The 23135-nt window shown below is 33.1% G+C and overlaps 1 protein-coding gene across 1 annotated transcript; it reads right to left on the bottom strand.

The window, feature by feature from the left end:
• Positions 1-20023: 20023 nt before the first annotated feature.
• Positions 20024-22142, bottom strand: LOC110702898 (transcription factor BEE 3-like). Its single transcript, XM_021880650.1, has 6 exons — positions 21451-22142; positions 21043-21162; positions 20853-20918; positions 20659-20727; positions 20440-20517; positions 20024-20321 (listed from the first exon to the last, which is right to left on the bottom strand). Exons 1-6 carry the CDS (start codon positions 21844-21846, stop codon positions 20211-20213), a joined length of 840 nt encoding a protein of 279 aa, XP_021736342.1. The 5' UTR covers positions 21847-22142; the 3' UTR covers positions 20024-20210.
• Positions 22143-23135: the final 993 nt, after the last annotated feature.

Genomic DNA, 23135 nt, shown 5'->3' on the forward strand with positions numbered 1-23135 from the left:
AGAATTGAACAACAAAACCTTAGCTCCCTCTTTGAATTCTCTCGGAAGCTAAGGATCATCTTGTCATGCCATTTCTTGGTCTTCTCCTTGTAGACACGTGCATTATCATAGGCCATCAACCTAAACTCATCTAGTTGGTTAAGTTGTAGTAGTCTCTTCTCTCCCGCTAACTTAGCATCCAAATTGAGCTCTTTAATTGCCCAATAAGCCTAATACTCTAACTCCACTAGGAGGTGACATGATTTCCCATACACAAGTCTATAGGGGGAAGTACAAATGCAGGTCTTAAATTCAGTTATGTATGCCCAAAGATTGTCATCTAACTTATCGCTCCAATCCTTCCTAGACTTTGCTACCACCTTCTCTAGAATAGCCTTAATCTCACATTTAGGAACCTCAACTTGGCCATTAGTTTTGGGATGGTAAGCTAAACCCGTCCTATGGTAAACACCATACTTCTTGAGAAGGGTATCTAACTTCCTCTGATGAAAGGGGGAGATCCTCCATCACTAATAACGACTCTAGGGACTCCAAATCAGGAAAAATGGTTTTCTTAAAAAGCTTATGGACCACCTTGGCATTATTGGTAGGTATGGAAATGGCTTCAACCCACTTGGATACATAATCAACGGTGACAAGGATATAGCGATTCCCTTTTGAAGAAGGAAAAGGTCCTATATAATCAACACCCCAAACATCAAAAATTTCAACTTCCAAAATACCAGTTTGAGGCATCTCATGCCACCGCAAGATGTTGTCAGTCCTCTGGCAAGAGTCACAAGCTTGAACAAAGGAGTGAGAATCCTTAAACATGGTAGGCCAATAAAAACCTGACTCATTGATCTTGCAACCGTCTTGGTGGGATCATGATGTCCACCATATGGTGAGTTGTGGCATCTTGTAAGTACACCGTGGACTTTCCATTCTGGAACACACCCTGCAAAATAGTCCATCTGCACACTCACGAAACCAAAAGGATCATCCCAAAAATAATATTTTACATCATAAAGGAACCTCTTTTTTCTGTTGATTGGACATATCAGGAGGTAGAGTACCACCCACCAAATAATTAGCATAATCTGCATACCAATGGTGTTGCTCTACAACTGTAAACATGTGGTCATTAGGGAAAGAATCATATATAGGAAGAGAATCCTTACCCTCATCATACCTGATCCTCGACAAGTGATCTACAACAACATTCTCTACTCCCTTTTTGTCTTTAATTTCCACATTGAAATCTTGGAGCAAGAGAACCCAACATAGGAGCCTAGGCTTTGTTTCCGCCTTGACTATTAGATATTTCAAGGCTACATGATCAATAAAAACAATAATTTTAGAACCAACTAGATATGATCTAAATTTTTCTAAAGCATAAATCACAACAAGAAACTCCTTCTCCATGGTGGCATAATTAACTTGGGCTTCATCCAAAGTTTTAATTGCATAATAAATAGCATGCAAATCTTTGTTCTTTCTTTGTCCTAGCACGGCTCCTACTGCAAAATCACTGGCATCAAACATAATCTCGAAAGGAAGATTCCAATCGGGTGCACATATGATAGGTGTCAATATCAAAGCCTCCTTAATCCTGTTAAAAGCCTCAAGACACTCGTCAATAAAATCAAATGGGGCATCCTTGGGTAAAAGTTGAGTCAGTGGTTTAGCAATTTTAGAAAAATCTTTGATAAAACGACGATAAAACCCCGAATGACTTAAGAAACTTCTAACCCCCTTAACATTAACTGGTGGAGGTAATTGCTCAATCACAGAAACCTTAGCTTTACCTTATCAGATACATACCTTCTGTCACCATAAAGTGACATTTTTCCCAATTTAGGACCAAATTGCATTCTTCACATCTTTTTAGAATTTTAGTGAGATTACTTAGAAATGCATCAAATGAAGACCCGACCCATACACACTAAAATCATCCATAAAGACTTCCATGATAGACTCTATAAACTCAGAAAAAATACTCATCATGCAACGTTGAAAAGTAGCAGGGGCATTACATAGACCGAAGGGCATCCTGCGATATGCAAAAGTGCCATAAGGGCATGTAAATGTGTTCTTTTCCTGACCTTCAGGGTGAATCGGAATTTGGAAAAATCCCGAGTACCCATCTAGATAGCAAAAGAATTTATGATTAGCTAACCTTTCTAACATTTGATCAATAAAAGGGAAAGGGAAGTGATCTTTCTTGGTGGCAATATTTAATCTACGATAATCAATGCACATACGCCACCCTGTTACAGTTCTAGTGGGAATCAATTCATTGTTATCATTTTTAATCACAGTAATCCCACCCTTTTTAGGAACTACCTCTACATGACTCACCCACTTTGAGTCAGAAATAGGATAGATAATACCTGCATCAAGTAATTTCATAACCTCTTTCTTAACTACTTCCTGCATGTTAGGATTTAACCTTCTCTGGGGTTGAATACATGTCTTGTGATTGTCCTCTAAGTGTATCTTGTGCATACAAAAATCAGGGTTAATACCCTTGAGATCATAAATACTGTACCCAATTGCCTTTTTGTGGGTTCGAAGAACCTTAAGAAGTTGAGAAGTTTGTGGGTCATCAAGTGCAGTACTAATGATCACATGATGTAATTCCTGCTCATCAAGAAATACATATTTTAAATGAGAAGGGAGGGTTTTAGTTCAGGTTTCTTAATCTCTGCAGGTTTTGATTCCTAAACTAATTTTACTACCTTCTTGCTCTCCTTAGGGTCAAGTTCTTCAAGTGCGAGAGCCTTCTCTATAGCATCCACCTCACTGTTCCAAATACCAGCATCACATGCAGTAAAATCACCACAAAGTACTTCCTCCAAGGGATCCCTCGCAAGGACCTGTGGTAAGCTATCTTTACAAATAACATCAATCAAATCAATCACATCAATACTACAACAATTTTCCTCTAACATAGGACCTTTCAAAACCTTCTTTAAATTAAAAGTGATATTATCATCTTCGACAGATAGAGTTAGTTTTCCATTTTTTACATCAATAATGGCTCCTATAGTGTGGAGGAAAGTTCTACCTAATATTATTGGAATTTGTGTATCCTAACCCATGTCTAAAACAACAAAATCAACGGGGATAAAAAATTTACCAACTCTAACAGGGACATCCTCTAGAACACCTAAAGGGTATTTAACAAAACGGTCTGCCATTTGCAAAGTAATGTTAGTAACTTTTAAATCACCCATATTAAGCTTTGAACACACAGACGATGGCACAATACTAACACTAGCACCCAAATCACTTAATGCTTTATCAATGAAGACATTTCCAATATGATAGGGAATAGAAAAACTACCAGGATCCTTTAATTTAGGTGGAGATTTATTTTGTAATAGAGCACTCATTCCTCTGTAAAAGCTACATTCTCTACCTCATTAAAGGCTCTCTTCCTAGTCAAAATATCTTTCATATGTTAAGCATATGCAAGAACTTGTGTAATTAACTATATGAAAGGAACTGTTACCTGCAAGTTTTTCACAACCTCTAGAAACTTACCAAATTGCTTATCCAACTTAGTCTTCAATTGTCTATTGGGGAATGGTAGTTTAATAATTGGTTTCTGTACATCTCCACTCTTGTCTTGAGTTGTAATTTTCTTGGAAGTTGTACCCTGCAATGTATCATCAGAAATTTTAGTTTTACCCTAGAGCCATGTAGGGTCAGTAACAAAATCATTTGGTATAACAGAATCAGGATTAGCAATTTTTGTTAAAACAGGTTCATCATCCTTGGGCATAGGAGGCCCATCATAGTGTGAACCTCTCCTTAGAGTAATTGCATTTGCATGATCTGTAGGTTGTACTGGTTGCAATAGTAGGGCTCCCTACTGACGAGCTTGTAGAGTAGATGAAAGTTGCGCAATTTGATTATCCATGATTTTATTGTGAGCTAAGATCGAATCAATTTGTGCATCCCTACTTTGCATGTGCTTTTGCATACTAGCCAACATAGTTTTAATTTCTGACAAGGTAGGGTCAGTACATGGAGGTGGAGTTTGTAGTTGGGTCCTTTGGTTGGGTGGTTGATAATATTTTTGCTGTGGTTGTTGTGGCGCTTGTTGTTGTGGTTGTTGTGGAGGTGAAGGGTTTTGAACATTGGTACTCCGGTAAGAAAGATTTGGATGGTTCCGGAGACCAGGATTATAAGTGTTGGAGTATGGGTTATTTTGCCTATAGGTTTGGAAGGCATTAACTTGCTCCATGGAACTCCTATAATCTTGTGCCCAATGACCTAGAATTCCACAATTTTCACATAAAGCATCGTTAGTATTATTGACAGCAAAAACATTAGCTACAAAAGTAGGAATAGCAGTACTAATATTATCTAATTTTTGGCAAATAGAGGTTAATTGAGCTTGCACAAAGGATACGGAATCGACATTATGTTTCCCCTTGTTTGCAAAACCTCTAAGATTCCCATATTGGGAATTATGAATTGTCAACTCTTCAATAACAATTCTTGCTAGATCTACTTGGAGATTCATAAATCTTCCATTGGCTACTGAGTCAAGAATTGATCTAGATGAATTTCCAAGCCTTTTGTAGAAGGCTTGGATTATCTGCCACTGCGTTAATCCATGATGGGGACATTCTCTCTACAAATCCTTAAATCTTTCCAAAGCTTCATATAAACTTTCATCAGGTTCTTGGGCAAAATTTTGGATTGAACTCCTTAATAAAGCTGGCTTCTCTGCAGGGTAATATTTATTATAGAAATTCAAAGCAAGATTATCCCAGTTAGTGATACCAAGTGGAGTTCTATTCAAACCATTGTACAACAATTTAGCTTTACCACATAAATAAAAGGGAAAAAGAATATCCCTGATTTGGTCCTACGTGACCCCAGCTTGCCTAATAGTATGCAATATTGGCAAATATCCAAGATGTGAAGATTTGGATCTTCACCCTTAGCTTCGTTGAATTGCTTCCTTTCGATCATGGTAATAAACTGGGGTTTAATCTTGAATTGTACTCCCTCGAGATTGGGGGTAGGAGCAAGGTGTGGAAAATCTACCAGGGATGACTGCAAATAATCACTGAGCTTGCAAGGTGGTTGAGCCATCATTGATTCTGGTTCTGAAGAAACTTTTGTGTCACTAGAATCAGATGGGGGTTCCAAAGGTGTATCGCCCTCGGAAGTAGCTCGTACCTGTTTAACAAGGTTCTTCTGTCTATGAAAAGAACGTTCGATTTCAGGATCAAATGGAATGTAACTTGATCTAGAACTCCTGGGCATAAACACAGAACTAAAAAAACAGATATGAGAAACTGTCTCAAAGAACTTGCGTTCCCTGAGATGAAAGAAAATAATCTAGACTATTGAAAAAATTAGGAATAAAAATAAAACTGCTTCCCCGGCAATGGCGCCAAATTTTGAAAGGCTAAAGTCGTATCACCTAATCAAAATAATTACCTAAGTCCTCTAACTAAAGTAGATAAGGAGGTAGGGTCGAATCCACGGGGAAACAAGTCTTTCTATTCCAAAATAATTAATATAATCTAAACTATTACGTAACCAAAATGTTGTTATGTGAAAATTAAACTAGGGGAAAATAGTTAAAATAAAGCAAATTAAATAAGGGAGAAATCAATAAATTAAAGCCTAGGGTATAGGTTCACTAATAAATAATATTTCAGGGTAAAACACAATAATCAATCACCAATGCATAAATTAACCAGATCATAAAGGGTTTTCGCTACGTATATAAATCACAGAATTAATCTACCGGCATTAAATCACATCTATCTCTCGAATCTTGACTTAACCATTAACAAATTAACCTGCCTATTGCAACTAAGCCTAAACATCAATTCTCATCTCTTGAATCTCGAATTAATATTGCATAAATCATACAATTAAACCTGGCCAAATCTAATTACATAGCATTAAATCAATCAATAGGAAATCAATCAAGCATTGATGAAATTCAATAATAATAAACTACCCCTTCGTATTATTTATGGATTCCCACAACCCTAGAATTAAAAATACTCAAATATATTTAAATCTAAACTAAGAAAAGCAATTAAACAAGACATAATTAATTAAAGCAATTAAATTACTGAAAATAAAAGGGGAAGAAATCGTTACCAAAATAAACGAAAATGATGAATTGTATAAATCAAAAGTGTAGAGAGAAAACAAGAGTATTAACCCAAGCTTAAAACCAAAATCTGGAATTTTACTAATGAAAAATGGCACCTCCTTGTCACTTCCTAAAAACGTATTTATACTTAAGCTTAGAAATCCTAAATAAAAAACAAAGTGAATTGCTGAAATTCCTCTAAGAATCACGCGCCCGGCCGAGCCCGCCTTTTTGCTGGTATCTTCTTCACTCGCGCCCGGTCGGGCGCGAGACAAAGAGAAGGGCGCCTCTTCTATGTCCCACCGCCCGGTCGGGCGCGCCTTAGGGCGAGGGCTTACCCGGTCGGGCGAGCATCCGCGCAACTTAGACTTCTTCAATTGGGCTATTTTCTTGGCCCAATTTGGATTTCCTCTTTTGGTCCTTAACACTTGGTCCATTGCATCGATCTCTTCTCAACGTTCCAGCCCTTAATCACCGGTTCAATTGTCCAACGCGGTCTTGGGCTATGGAATATGGTCATAATAATGCGATTCCACTCCAATGCTCGTAGTGGCTAAAATAAGTCCGGGAAAATGCTTCAAATCCACAATTTCCAGTAAAAGAATACCAAAAACTACAGAAACACTAGAAAAGGCATATTAGTAATAAAAGTGGCTCAAAAGAGCCAATAAAACTCTTAAATATGACCAAGGGATGGGGGTAAATCTCTATATTAAATGAACATATCAATTGTCATAGTAGTAATTGGGATATGGAATGTGTAAGCGCTCGCAATGATATTTCTTAACTCTAACGAGGTAAGAAATCAAGTATCTGTAGTCAGGGTACCACTGTCCATAATAATCGTTATATTTGGAATAGTTTGGGATGTCCCCAAGTAAGTAAAAATCAGAAAACTTTGCTTTGACAGCAAGATATGGGGATTCATCTGGAAGACAGTGAATAATCATAGCTGAAACTCGATCAGGAAGGTCTTAATGCTTGTCTCCTAGGACATCGCTCAAATGGGAACAATAAAAATGAATTTTCTTGACATAGTTGAAAGGATGTTCATATTCTTTCTTAATTAGAGTACTAATTTGAGAGTTTTTGCTAGTCTCACCCTGTCTTTTCCCTTACATGATGCCTATCTTGACTAGCAAAAATTAATTTGACTCACCCTGTCTTGCCTAGCAAGAATTTTCTTCCTATCTTGCCTAGAAAGAATATGAACATCCTTTCTTAATTAGAGTACTAATTAGAAAAACCTTTGCGTTAGTCTCACAAGCAAAATATATAATAATTAAAGCAATAAATCACATCATATTCTTATGGAAACTAAATATGATTCGCTCTTCACTCATGCTTATCATGAATATGCTTCCGCACTTGAAAAGCTTCTCTTTACTTTATCCCCACTACTCGCCATTAGAAAAGGGTCGTCGTAGGGCCTAGATAAAGACAAGGCCAAACAAACATACAAACACACAATCAGCAATGCTAAGTACATAAGCGTAAACAGTACACACTAACATGCTTTCATCCTATCAACACACAACTTATCTTGTTGCACCTGTTTACAAGCATACAACATACAACATAACCAACTAACAAATCACTAGGTTATTTATTTAGCTTGATTACGCATCGAACGGGTTTCCCCCTAACCTGCCCCAATAAAGGGGTACTAACACGGGAGCTAATCGTGCCAGTTCAAAAGAACCACTCGTAAGTGGCAGAATTCCTACGCATAATATAAAAGGAAAATACAGTGTCATGTATTCCTAGTAGAAGTTATAGTTAAATATAAAGTCGCATAATTCCCCCCAAATGTTCATACTCGAGGTATATACGTTCCAAGAGTTTTGGTGCGTAATCTCTTTCACTTTACGTTGTTTACATATTTTTAGACTTGGCAATGACTCTCAAACCATCATACAATCAGTCATAATAACTCATTCAAGCAATCAAACATACCAATTTAATTCTTGAATAATTAGTGACCACATAAATTTTAATGTTGAATCCGTTATAAACTACCTCGGTGTTAAATAACACCTTAAACGCAAAATGCACCACAAATCCTTTCCCTCGGTGTTTAAAACACCTTAAATGTATTTAGGCACCAAAATATAATTTAATCCTCGTGTACATAGACACTTAAATAGCTCCTTTATCATGCTTATAGCATCAATAAAAATTATATGAACCATAATAAAATTCTCTTTTTATATTCCAAACCAAATTAAACATTTAGTTTAATTAAACATGTTCTCTATCATGCCAATAATAAAAGTGTGATTCATATTCAATATGCCAACATAATTAATTCCAATCATCAATTCACCACAGAAATCAAGCATATCAACAGAGCTAATAATCTGATAACTCATCAGCTAGCTGCTTTGGGAAGTCGTATGGTAGTTGGTCACATTCATCATCTTGTGGTGCCTGATTGTGTGAAGACCATCTATGTTGCTGAGATGGGTTTTAATTAGGGTGACAGTTAGCTCCAAGAGTTACTATTGCTATCTTTTGTTGTATAAAAACTCTTGTTATATTTGCTATAGGCCTTGTATATGTCATGTTTGGTCTGGTGGACTTCTAGGTAGGTTGGTTAGCTTCTATCTTTGCTCTATCTAACATCATCTTTTGCTACGGTATTCTGATGTTAGCTTTTGTAAACTTGATTAATTATTAACCTTTATTAATATAAGTCTTTGTCCTGTGTTTAAAAAAATAGGGTATGTTAAATTCACCTGAATTTCACTTTTTTGACCTTATTTTATCTTATTTGAACTTATTAAAATTTACCTGAACTTATTAAAACTTATTTGTATTTGGATAACCCTTATCACAACTTATTTTCCCTGAATTGAGCTTATATGAACTTAATTGAACTTATCTGAACTTATTACAACTAAAATAAGTGAAAATAAGGTGAATGGAACATGCCCATAATCTTTCACTTAAAATAAGGTGATATGGTCTAAATATTGTAAAATTTGACCTGGTCTAATCAGAATACTTCTGGTCTGATTTGAATATCTCTAGTGACTTTGGTTTGATCTGATATGTTCGTATCTGTCTGAATTTTCTTGTCATTCTTTAACAAGTTTTTTTTTTTTTTTATTGTCTTGTTTGTACTTATTACTTTTTTTTTTATATTATTATATTTATTTACTAATATGCATTAAAAAAAATATTTATTTACTATTAATAATAATAATAATAATAGTAATAATAATAATGTAGTATGTGTTCTGGTCTAATTTGATCTTATATGAATTTTTTGGTATACTCTGATCTGATCCGAATAGAAAATTTCTAGTCTGATCTGATATGACTTGATTTGAACAATAACTAAAATAAGTTAAAGTGAACAAGTCCTATGTATTTCTTTCGTTTTCTTTTTCAAGCAGTGCATTACCTTCCGCATAGAGTTTCATTATATAGAGTATATTACTCCTTCAGTCCCTCAATTTCTTAATAATAGCAATATTAGGCATTGCACAAGATTATTACTCGTGAGATGCAAGATTTACAATTAAAAAAATATTTATCTTTTAATAATTAACTATAAACTAATTAATTTTGCAACAAATCGCATAAAAGAATGTTTTTGGGAAGAGAAAAGTAATTGGTATGTTTTTGGGAAGAGAAAAGTAATTGATTTATTTTTCGTAATAAATATGCACACTTTTATTTATTTTATTTACAAAAATCATATTTCTAATCTTTGAAATATGATATATCGCTGTAGTTTCCCTTTTTTGGTTTTTGTTTATCAAAATTATATGATACATATCACATAATGAATTTAAAATTGGTGTAGCTTATTAAAACTATGATAATTTTAAAAACTGACAATTGAAAAGTGGAAATAACTTTTTCTTGTTTCCTGCTTTTTAGTTTTTTGTTTTCATAAAAATAGAAAACTAAAAGCAAAAACTGATCCCAAAAAAGCACTTAGATTTTGTTGGAAAGAAAAAAATTTAGAAGGAAAAAAAGATGACGTCATAAGTAATTTTGGAAGGAAACTTTTTAATGAAAAAATGACACTTGTACAAAGATGATGTCATCGATTTTTACTTTAGTAATAGCTGTAGATATGTAATATAAAGTATAGCCGTGGAGATATGTTTAACTGTTAGTGGGAAAGAGAAACAATAAAAAAAAAAAAAAAGAAGTAGAATAAAGGGTGGTACGAGAGAGAAATCATAAATATTTATGCAAGTTGGGTAAAAGGAAGAGAGAAATATTAAAATAGTAATAAGGCCCTATTCACTTCACCTTAAAAAAATAATATTTAGTAAAATAATTTCAATTCAGTAAAAATAAGTCCAGTTCAGTAAATAAAAGTTCAGTTCAACAAAAATAATTTTAGTTCAGTAAAAATAATTTTAGTTCAGTAAAAATCAGTAACTTCAAAGAACAAATATAATAGGAAATCAGTAGAATAATTTCAGTTCAGTATAAATAATTTTAGTTCAGTGTAAATAATTTAAGTCCAGTAAAATTAATTTCACTTCAGTAAAAATAATATCAATTCAGCAAAAATAAGGCGAAGTGAACGGGGCCTAAGTCCTTACCAAATGGGGAATATTATGAAACAGAGGAGTAATTTAGGTAACGTGCAATGCGCTAGTTTTACCAAAATTTTCTAAAGATATTTTAGTTTCGCCATCTATTATCTATAACTACATACTAAAGGTGAATAAAAATTGACACGTGTCAACATTTGGTTAAAAATTCTACCTCCAAAAAATCTGTTTATTTATTTATTTATTTTCTCAAAGCATCTTAAGAAAAATTTAATTCACATAATTTTTTCTTCCTATTCCAATACTTCAACATCTTTAATATTAAGAAAGAAATAATTTCAATGTAATGCAATCTTTCACTCGCAAATCAATAAGCCGTTTAGCAAATACTAATAGAAAAATAAGTAGATATATTATTAAAAAGATATTCATATAGTATATCATACAGGTACAACCTAAAATTACGTTTTAGAAAATTTTAAGGAATATGAAACTTTATTATACTTTTTAGAAGGGAATATTTTGTAAAAAAAATGTTAAATTATAAATTGCTGTAATTTTTTTATAAAATATTGTAAAATCGTACGTTGCACGGGAATTAAACTAGTTATACATAATTTTTTTTTTTAAAAAGAGTATTTTATATGATGAAATCAAATAACTTATATATTATTTAATAGTCATGTAGCACATGACTTAATTTATACATATGTAAACAAGAATTGGCATGACCTATAACAATCATATTAAGATTATTTAAGAATTAATTATTAAGATTAGATGAAATCTATAACTATATACTAAAGGTGAATAAAAAATGACACGTGTTAACATTTGGTTAAAAACTTTTCCTCCAAAAAATCTGGTTTTTTTTTTATTTTATTTTTTGTTTTTGTCAAAGCATCTTGGAAAATTTAATTCACTGAATTTTTTTCTTCCTATTCCAATACTTCCACATCTTTAATATTAAGAAAGAAATAATTTCAATGTAATGCAATCTTTCACTCGCAAATCAATAAATGTTTTAGCAACTACTAATCTATAATTATATACTAAAGGTGAATAAAAAAAGACACGTGTCAACATTTGGTTAAAAATTTTCCCTCCATAAAATCTGTTTATTTATTTATTTTTTTGTTAAAGCATCTTAGGAAAAATTTAATTCATTGAATTTTTTCTTCCTATTCCAATACTTTCACATCTTTAATATTAAGAATTAAATAATTTCAATGTAATGCAATCTTTCACTCGCAAATCAATAAGTCTTTTAGCAACTACTAATAAAAAAATAAGTAGATATATTATTAAAAAGATATTCATATAGTATATCATACAGGTACAACCTAAAATTACGTTTTAGAAAATTTTAAGGAATATGAAACTTTATTATACTTTTTAGAAGGGAATAATTTGTACAAAAAAATGTTAAATTATAAATTGCTGTAATTTTTTTATAAAATATTGTAAAATCGTACGTTGCACGGGACTTAAAGTAGTTATACATAAATTTAAGAAAAAAAAAAGTATTGTTTATGATGAAATCAAATAACTTATATATTATTTAATAGTCATGTAGCACATGACTTAATTTATACATATGTATACAAGAATTGGTATGACCTATAACAATCATATTAAGATTCTTTAAGAATTAATTATTAAGATTAGATGAAATCTATCGATAACTATATACTAAAGGTAAATAAAAAATGACACGTATCAATATTTGGTTAAAAAATTTCCCTCCAAAAAGTCTGGTAATTTTTCTTTTTATTTTATTTTATTTTTTTTGTCAAAGCATCTTAGGAAAAATTTAATTCACAACATTTTTTCTTCCTATTCCAATTATTCCACATCTTTAATATTAAGAAAGAAATATTTTCTATGTAATGCAATCTTTCACTCGCAAATCAATAAGTCTTTTAACAACTACTAATCTATAACTACATATTAAAGGTGAATAAAAATGACACGTGTCAATATTTGGTTAAAAAATTTCCCTCTAAAAAAATCTATTTATTTTTTTTTTTTTAATTTTTGGTCAAAGCATCTTAGGAAAAATTTAATTCTTTGAATTTTTTCTTTCTATTCCAATACTTCGACATCTTTAATATTAAGAAAGAAATAATTTCAATGTGATGCAATCTTTCATTCGCAAATCATAAAGTCTTTTAGCAACTAATAATAAAAAAATAAGCAGATATATTATTAAAAAGATATTCATACAGTATATCATTCTGTACAACCTAAAATTTACGTTTTAGAAAATTTTAAAGAATATGAAACTTTATTATACTTTTAGAAGGGTATAATTTGTAAATAAATATAAAAAAAACGTTAAATTATAAGTTTCTGTAGTTTTTTTATAAAATATTGTAAAATCGTGTGTTGCACGGGACTTAAACTAGTTATTCATAAATTAAAAAAAAAGTATTGTATATGATGAAATCAAATAACTTATATATTATTTAATAGTTATGTAGCACATGATTTAATTTATACATATGTAAACACGAATTGGCATGACTTACAACAATCATATTAAGATTATTTAAGAATTAATTATTAAGATAAGATGAGATTGTATATAGTATCATGAGATAGATGTGAATATGAACTAATTAATACGTAGTAAAAAAAATATTATGTAAAAAATTGGTTTCTCTCCTAAAATTATAACTTTATTTCAGATCTAATGAGAGGGATAGGGACGTAAGATCATCATTTACGCTTTGTTGGATAAGAAACAAGGAAGGAAAGGAAGGGGAGGGATAGAAGAGGAAGGGAAGAGAGAAGAAAGGGAGGGGGAGGTGAGCTCCATTTTTCCTCCAAATCTCTCCAATTTTGGAGAGATTATGCTTATTAAAGAAGGACGGAAAATGGATCCCTCCCTTTCCTTTCCCTTCCTTCCCCTAATCCTTTACCCAAACAAGAGAATTTGTCCCCCTCTTTTTCTCTTCCTTTCTTTTCCTTTCCTTTCCTTTCCTTTCCTTCTATCCAAACAAAGTGTTAGTTTTCATCACGCTAAGGCTTTGTTTAGCTCAACTTAGTTTTACTTCTTTCAGTAAAAATAAGTTTAGATTAGACCAAATTAGAAAAAATTAAGTTCAGGTCATATCAGATCAGAAAAATAAGTTCGGATCAGATCATCGTTTTATGTGCAGTTTTTTATCGCTAAATATCTTTAATTTGGTAATGAAAAAAATTATGAAAATTACATATTAATAAAATACACATTATTACGAATCTAACAATACTCCACTTGATATGTTATTTCCTTATGAATTATCGTACATTTAAGGTCAAAGTTTGGTCAAATCAGACAATTAGATCAGATCAGACCAGATCAGATCAGATAAGTTTAGATTAAATCAGACCAGATGAGATAAGTTCAAATAAGCAAAGATAAGGTGAATTAAGCAAGCCCTATATCTTAACATAATTTGAATTTAGAGTTCCTATTTAATAATATAATCAACAATATAATTTACAATCCTATAAACAATTTTCATAAGATCCAAATCGAGATTCTAACAATCATGTCACACATAATATATATAGGCACGACAAATGGCACAAAAACCTCTCCTTAGCTTAACCAAATAGTATGAGCACTTGAAAAATAGATGCACAAAAAATTGATTGTATGACAAGCTAAGCTAACCACCACTTCCACTTAAAAAGGGTTAATGATGGGCACATGAACCTTTACACACTCGAATCCTTGAACTTGCCCATATTATTTGGAATGATAGATTTCTTCCTACTCGACCAACTACATGACCCTTAATCCTAATATGGAATGCGACACTATCCAAATTGCTCTATTTGGGTCCACCATTTTCTTTTCTTTACCCAATTTGTGCATGCATATGCCCCAAGAACCCAAGAAACATGAAAAAAAATTTGGTCAAAAAGGAGTCAAATGTATACATAATTTTTATGTCGTTTTTATAAGGGGTTTACAATCATCTGAATTAATGTAATGAAATTGGGAAAACCCCACATTGCCTATCAAATCTTGTGCATAACATGGTCCACGTAAGCTGTCATACTCTCTTCACTCTTATCTTATAACCATAGGAATTGAAATACAATGCATCTAACTTTGTTGTGGCCATGAAAATAGGCAAGTATGTTAATAAACCTAATACCCTTCAATAGTTTATTCCACCAATAATTTATAACCTCTCATTGATCAATCCAATTCGGGAGCTCAAGTTAGCTTACAAGACCCTTTAAATATAGGTAGAGGATAAGAGAATTCAGACTCGATCTATATATCTCTAGTTCGTTACCACCAAAACCCGATGAAGTTATGATATATACAATTCATATATACTGCTAGACCAATTTAAATACAACTAGCTATGCCAGTAGTAAAAATTGCTATAGTATCATGGTGTATTCATCAATTTCTTCAATAACAAAATGAAAAAGGTTCTCGTAAAAAAAAGGAAAAAAAAGGTTAGTTAATTAAGCGTGATAAGATATTATCAAATAGAGGGTTAATTACTTCATGAATAGAAAATGTCCATTAAAATTGATATCTAGACCATCTATTTGTGGGATCTACCAACTTTGTTATGGTATTTACATATTAAGACAACACCCCTTATAATAGCATGTCATTGCAAAATCTTATTTGCCGTTGAATAATGAGTGTCCTAGTTTATGAAAAAGGGTCGTTTTCTAGCAAGCAATTTAGTGTAACTCCAAATGTGAAGACATAGGAACTAAAGACAACACTGTGCGACAATTACCCTGTCAATATTGTTGCCCAACTCTTAGCTTGCTGCATTAATTCATGTCTTTGGCTAATTTCCTCGAGAGAAACATTTTATCTGCCATTATTTCACTATTTGTTACTGGTGCCAAATTGCCAATTCATTTACAGGTGTATAAAAAATTATAAATAAAGATATTTTCTAACGTAAACTACTTATGTAATATGAAATAGTTTATTACTTCCTTCGTCTTATATTAAAGTTACTACTGTTCAAAAAAAAAAAAATTATTAGAATCTCATGTTTTGGGATGTTTCATAAGAGTATCATTGCTCTTGTATTTTTTCTCAAAACTAGCATAATCACCAATTATTTCCCACATTCTTGCTATCTCCATTTTCAATAATATTCGCTCTATTTCAATTCTTGGTAGGTATCTTAATTAGTTAACTTCTACATTCGAACAATGTGTAAATTTCTTCGACTCTACTTCTCAATAAATAACTAGGGGGCCTTGTGGTGCAGCTTGACCGTTGACTTTCTAATAATCAATCCAATTTAAGGAAGTAATTTTTTTTAAAAAAATTGTGAATATAAATTACAATGCATGTTTGATAGATTAAAATAAAATTCATAGAAAGATTATGTAGCACTTAGCATATTGGTAAGGATTACATCTCACAATCATGTTTGATCAATCTTCATTAGAGACAAATTGGGTAGGGGACTACCTTATCCCCTGGTATTGTTTACTTACCTACGTAACCTAGAGGAGTCGTGCTCCTCCAAGCTCACTTGCTTGCCCTCATGTTAAGTTCCCCCCAAAAAGCAACCCTCCAGTGATGCCCCTATATACCAATATGGGGACTTTGCTGATCGATGAGGAATGGAACCCCTTCCCCTGGAACGATGTTGAATCGGTTCTGATATCATTTATCATAGGACTAGTTTAGATTGCTTATGCATGACACCTTAATCAACATGTGCCATAAGCATGATACACATATAAATACAATTAAGGAGAATTACATGCAATGATACTAATAACTTGCACTATCCCCGTCAAAAAAAAAAAAAAAAAAAAAAAAAAAAAAAAAAAAAACTTGCACCAAAACACATAACTTAAGTTTTTCATTTCGGACAAGTCACAGCATACTAGCATAGTATCGCAAAAATGGTCACCAGGCCACATGACACTATCCATAGTTAATTGATAGGTTGGGATGATTACAGAAAGTTTATCATATATAGTTAAGATTATAGACCTATCTTAATAACTTTCAATAAGTCTTGCGTAAGGTGGGCTTATGTTAATTTTCTTGCAAGACGGTTAATTTAAGGATAACTTTAACAATTTTTATGGTAACTTTAACCCCGTGAAGGGTAACTTATAATTTGTATGATTTTGATTAAATTTTAACGTGTAATATCTAATAAATACATGCCGTGAAGGCTAATATGATTAATTTAGTATATTATAAATATTTTTTAAGGGTTAAATTTTTGTTATAAAAATGGTAACTTTTGTAGTATAAAAGGGTAACTTTTCGTAATATTAGGGTGGCTAACGCACACGATGTGGGCGCCATAACTACCACGTCCGAGTAGTTATTTCAATTAGCCTTATGTCACAACTTTATTAGTTGGTTGGATTTATAAGGAATATTATATAAACAAATAATTTTTAGGGGTATAAAATGGCGTCACACTATTTTAAAAAGTTCAAAAAAAGAGTCAATTAATGTTGGATTTCGTAACGTCCAACACTACGCGGAAGAGAAACCCGCCCAAGACCCGCCCACTAATTAAAGCAACTAAGCATGCAATCACATAATTAAACAACAAAAGAAAGAGAAAGGGAAATGACATTCTTTCCTTCGACGCGTGCTTTGCTCCTATAGAGCTCGGACTTCAAAGCCTTAGCTCCGCAAGCGCGAGAGCCTCCGACGGAGTCCACCCTCGAGACCCGACCCAAACGGCCTCTACCTCGAAGGTTAGTCAGGGCTAGACCAACAAAAGACTAGAGTATTACGAACTTAAAGGTTTTTTCACCTATAGGGAGATGCCTTTTTGAGTTCAACTCAAGTGATTTTTCCAAAACCCAAAACTTGGTATGTATAGGGAAAGGAGATTTGATCTCCCTTCTCCCATCAATGTGGGAGATTTGCATTTTCTTCAATTTTATTTTAATCAAAAACAAAATAAAAATGCAAGATCAATCAACAAGCTCCAAGTGTCACATGGAGGGAGAGAGTAGGTGAGGACCATTCAAGGGGGAGGGGGGACCAAATCCCCTTGCTCACCAAGCAACTCCTCAATTTCGGTCCCCACAAAAAACCGGCACACTACCTTGCCACTTGGCTTGCTAGCAGCTTGCCTTGGCTTCCAAGGCTGCCAGCTGGTGCCTAGCACTAAGGCCGGGCAGCCCAGCCAACCAGCACGCAGCACATGCGCAGCCAGCCAGCACACAGCTAGCAAGTGCACACACATGCGATGTTGCTGCTGCTGCTTGGTGTGTGCTACTGTGCGAGTGGCATGGTGCTAAAGTGCTGCTACACTAGCACGCACAGCCCAGCCAACTTGCATGTTGCTGCTTGGTGTTGCTCGCTAGCAAGCACGCATGCACAACCCATAACACAAGCACGCATAGCGAGCGGCTGTGCGAGTGTTATGCATTGCATGCTTGTGGTAGCAAGGCCCAGCAAGCACTTGCATGATGTTGGCCTTGCGATGCTTGCGGCAGTGTTGCTATGTGCGAGTCACTAACATGCTAGCATGCTTGGCGCGCCAGCGATGCTGGCCATGCCACACCAGCTAGCTAGCCAGCGCATGCGATGCTAGCATGCATGCGCTGCTAGCAACATGGTGCGTGGCCTAGGCTAACCTAGCACTCGCATGGCTAGGCCAATACGAGGCTACGGCTTAGCTCGAATTTGTCGCTTGTTGATTTTTATCGTCTCGTCGAATTCTAAACTCGACTCGACTTGCGACGCTCGGTTTTAGACGCTCTAAGCTCGACATCCGATGTCTTTGTTCGTAATACTCTAATGACTCTTTTAATCCTTCGGATTGATTCGTCATCTCGGATCGGTTACTCGATTGGGTGTGACCCGAAGAGTTCAGTCAAGATTAAGCTGTAATATTCATTACACATTAATATTACTGATCGGAAGCGGTCTCCACCTAGGCATTCCGATCACTTGACCTCACTGAAGAATTAGCTTTCTAATAATTCTGAACCCTCTATCGGAATAATACACTTGTTGGAAGGACACAATTCCTTTCAATTAATATTAATGAGGGTAAATAAGTAAATAAACATTTTAGAGGGTATATTTGTCCAAACAGTATTCATAAGAGTTAACTTAGACTTTCTAAAAGGTAGAGAATAAATGGTTACACACTATTCCAAAAAGTTTAAAAAAGGAGTCATTTAATATTAATGAGGATAAATAAGTAAATAAACATTTGAAAAGGTATAATGTCTAAACACTATTTATAAGAGTATGAATTGTCAATTTAGAGGATATGAAACATGTTTGTTTGATAATGTGGGTTTCATTGGGGCAATATAGAATAAATTGAATGTCAATTTAAAATTTTTGATTGAATTTCTGTTTTTGACCACAAACAAGAAGTTGAAGTTGTTTGTTTTGGTGCGAAGGTCATTTTAATTTAAACACGAAATTACAACTTGATGAAAGGAGTCGAAACTATGTATGCTTCCTAAAATTGACATGCCTTATTGGCACTTACCCTAAAGGGCAACTTCATTTCTTCAATATACAGTAAAAACTTAATCCAAACACAAGCAATAACATAAGCTCTATATCCCCTTAAATTAATAGAATAGTTAGGTAGCTAATTTAACCCTCCAATTTCCCCTTGTTTCTCATAATCATGACAACAAACTAGGGATTATTTACCAATACTAACGACCATGGCAAACTACATCAAACTTAAAAAAATAAAAAATAAAAACCAACAGACAACAAACCACACAAACATAAACTACATTAACTCGACATTCAATAGATTGACATAAATAAGCATGGATTTTAAATTGGTCTTGAATTTAGATATCAAGCTCAATTAATTTTGATTAGATTTAAACTTATTAGTGTTCAATATATACAACACATCCAATTCACACGTCACACCCCATTAGATATCAAATTTATATTAATATTAATGATTAAAGTTGAAATTGACAATGTTCAATCCGTCTTATCCAATTTACACCCGCCAGGACAAGTTTCCCTTAAGATCGTCCCTTCATTACACCTGACCAACTTGTTGAAACCCTTAGTCCTTGATACCCACTTATGGACCACCCTTTTAAATGTAATAGTGATAATAAGATAATAATTTGCATGCAATCATTTCTTATTTGTTAGCATATACCAATTTTTTTCAGTTGTTTGTTTATGGTCGACACCTTAACTCTATGAATTGGAATGCAAAAACATCAAATCAAGGACTTTTATTTGTTCTCTAGAACATTGGCAACCACTTAATAATTAACTACTAGATCCAACCAACTTTATATTCATAAAAAACCAATGATACAAAAAAAAAAAAAAAAAAAAAAAAAAAAAAAAAGGTAATTAAGCTTCTTTCTCCTTTAATAAGCCAATAAAAATTCGACAACTCTCTCAAATAATTAATGAATTACATTGAAATATTGAAAATTATCTATTCTATCCAATTTCTAAAAATAATTTGTTGAATTTTCTTTGTTCTTTTGCTATATTTGTTGGGTTCTAAAGATGACAATAACAAGGGGATGAATCATATGTAATCAAATACAAAGCAATTTGGAGCAACAATCCAAATTCCAAGTCAAAAGGGCCATGTTGATTGATACAAATTTGTTTGTGCTTCATCATATCCTCCCTTGTTAATTATCCTTTGCACATCTTCTACTTCTTCACTGTTGCATCCCTTTATCTTCTGTAAGAAAATCAACAAATTAACCAAATTAAAATACATTTCAAGTTTTTGCATCTACCCGGGTGTACCTATTTCTACGTACTACGTATGAAGTGCATAGTTGCGTAACAATATATACCTGTTTTTTCTCCACAGGTTCGTTTACGGCATTAAAATCATAAAATTGACTGGCAGCAGTAAGCTTCATTGAAAGAAACTGAATAGGCAAAAAAAAAAAAAATAAATAAATAAATAAAAAAAAAAAAAAAAAAAATTAATAGTCAATGATAATTCAGTAACAATAATTACTGGTATTTAATTTTCTTAAGCTAAAAGTTTATTAGAATCACAAACTCACCTCAACTTGATTCTGCAATGACTGAACATAATTGATTATTTCATCTAACATCACGGCCATTCCCATCGTCTGCAATCAAAATTAGCATTAAACAGCCCGCCATATAATTATTTCATGTAAAACTAACAATATAATACTCTACCTGTCTGAAATTAATAGTCACATATAATATTTAAAACTAGACTAATTCGTACCTTATAGCAACCAGGAACAATGTCTTGTAAGCATCTAAGTCTCTCATTAATCTTTCCTCTTCGTACCTGAAGAACCCAAATAATTCAGCAAAATTTTATCAATAATTTTCTACAATTTGAAGCAGAACTACCATTTTATTCACTAAATTAATATCTAATTAATTATTTAGATGTTTGAATTAATACATACCCTTTCTGCAATACTATGACTATCTGTAGCTTGGCCACGTCTTGCTCGAACATGAACAACTTCTTTCGGGTTTCCTTCATCTTTATCATTGTTCTTGCTTCTCTTTCCTCTGCCTGAGCTCTGTTACAAATATACATAAATATATCAGCATTGATTTAAATTAGACTCGAAATAATGTTTTTCAAATTTTGATTAGTTTGATGCCTAACAGATCAATGACGAAACTAAAACTTGCATACAACGGGTGTATAATGTAGACAACCGGCTTAATCACCCGTGGCCGTGATCACATAATAGTCAACTTCGGAAATGATTGACTTTAATGTGATTTAGGTGAGTAAACTGTCAGTATATAATACACCTGTTGTATAAAACCGAAAAACTAAGCAGGATGATAAATGGGTATACATATTTCTTTCGAGCTCGATCTTTAGAAGTAGGAGATGATGAATGTAAAGAACTGCTACTCTCTGCCAAATCCTCTGCTTTTCTTTTGTTGGTTATTCCACTTCCACTGCATTCATTTCCATTTCCTGATAACACGGCTGAATCGGCTTGAGCTTGCTCTGAAACTTGAGTGTTTCCAAACATTTTCACTTGAAGTTCAGATGTTTGTTCAGTGAGAGTAATTTGATCATTGGAAAAACCCATCAAATTTTGATAATCCAAGTTTGAATTTTGTACCAAACAATGGTTGATTGCCATGAAAGGATTTGTTAAGTCCCAATTAAGATCATTATCAAGAAATGTAAATGAATTGTTCGATGACAAAATATTGGAGTTTCCTGTGAAATAGTTAGCCATTTGAAAATAATTTGATTGTAATTAAAATGTTTTAAAGAGAGAAAGAGAGGGACAAATGAGTTGTGGATAATTGAGACTTTGAGAGGGGTGTTAGAAGAGTTAGCAAATTTATAGGAGTGGGGTTGGTATATATGATGAAGTGAAGAGTGTGAGAACTATAATCCCACTCCTAATTTTATTTAGGAATAATAATTTTGATGTGATTAAAAAACTCTAAATATGGTAGGCCTTTTTTATGTAAACTTTTCCCCCCTATTTTATGGCCCCCTCTATATTCTAGATCACCTAGAATTATATAATTGAAAAATATATTACTTCAAGTATCATATACTAGAGACATTGAAAGCCTAATTTTTGGTAGGACCAAATTATGTGCGCATAATATTGTATAGGCTATTATACGAAATATATATTTCTTACAATCCTATATTCTGGGGCGTGTTAGGCTCATGCACTGCCTTGCGACGGGCTTACACCTGGTCTGGCTGAGCCCACTAGCTACATGTCTTGTCCAAAATTCTAAAAGGATGAATTATATTATATACAACTCAAACCCAAATGCCACCATGTCATGATGTGCTTACGTGTCTAAGTCAAATTTCAACTTATTTTAACACGTGTTGTCATTTCAGACTATATCTTGTTGTGTATTTTGGTATTTCTCCAACATAGCTCAGGCTCAACTCGCAACTTGAAATGCACAACAATGTTTCATGTTATATCGTGTTTTTTTTTTTTTTGTGTGTTAGGTCATTTTATATCACATGTCAACTCAACCCAATACCATCTTTACAACATACTTAAGGAATTACTCATGCACATAGTGAGAGAGTATTGATTACTATTGGCAACTGCTATACAATTAAATTAGTGTAATAATTAATACTTTGTATGTAATAGTCTATATAATACTTCCTCTAATTCTAGATAATGATTGTCTCATAATTGGTGGACAATTATCTTTAAAAGATGGGTTGAAGTGTCGTAACTATAAAACGGGCCGGGGTTACTTGAAAACAAAAGGACATTAGGGCTTCTAGTATACAATAATGTAAATATTTGTATCACAAGTTCAATCTAGCGTAGACTAGTAGACTTAGCAAACGAGTAGCTCAAATCAGGCATGATATGAGTTGATTCATTCAAACCAATTGGGTACATCCCATGGTCAAAGCTGATTCTGGACCGAGTCTATTCAAGTTTGGGTCTAATTTGGTCATTTTTATTCAGTTTGGTTCGGGTTTATGTTAATTCAAGTTTATTACGGAGTAATTATGTTGTTTCAGTTT

Source organism: Chenopodium quinoa, unplaced genomic scaffold (assembly GCF_001683475.1).
Source record: "Chenopodium quinoa cultivar QQ74 unplaced genomic scaffold, ASM168347v1, whole genome shotgun sequence".
NCBI classification, from domain to species: domain Eukaryota; kingdom Viridiplantae; phylum Streptophyta; class Magnoliopsida; order Caryophyllales; family Amaranthaceae; genus Chenopodium; species Chenopodium quinoa.

Excerpts from the sequence above, each read along its gene's own strand:
- LOC110702898 (XM_021880650.1), bottom strand. The coding sequence starts at position 21,846 with ATGGCTAACTATTTCACAGGAAACTCCAATATTTTGTCATCGAACAAT. Across the intron at positions 21,163-21,450 it reads ATCGAGCTCGAAAGAAATAT|AGCTCAGGCAGAGGAAAGAG; the intron begins GTATACCCATTT and ends TATTTGTAACAG. Across the intron at positions 20,728-20,852 it reads TTGTTCCTGGTTGCTATAAG|ACGATGGGAATGGCCGTGAT; the intron begins GTACGAATTAGT and ends TTTTGATTGCAG.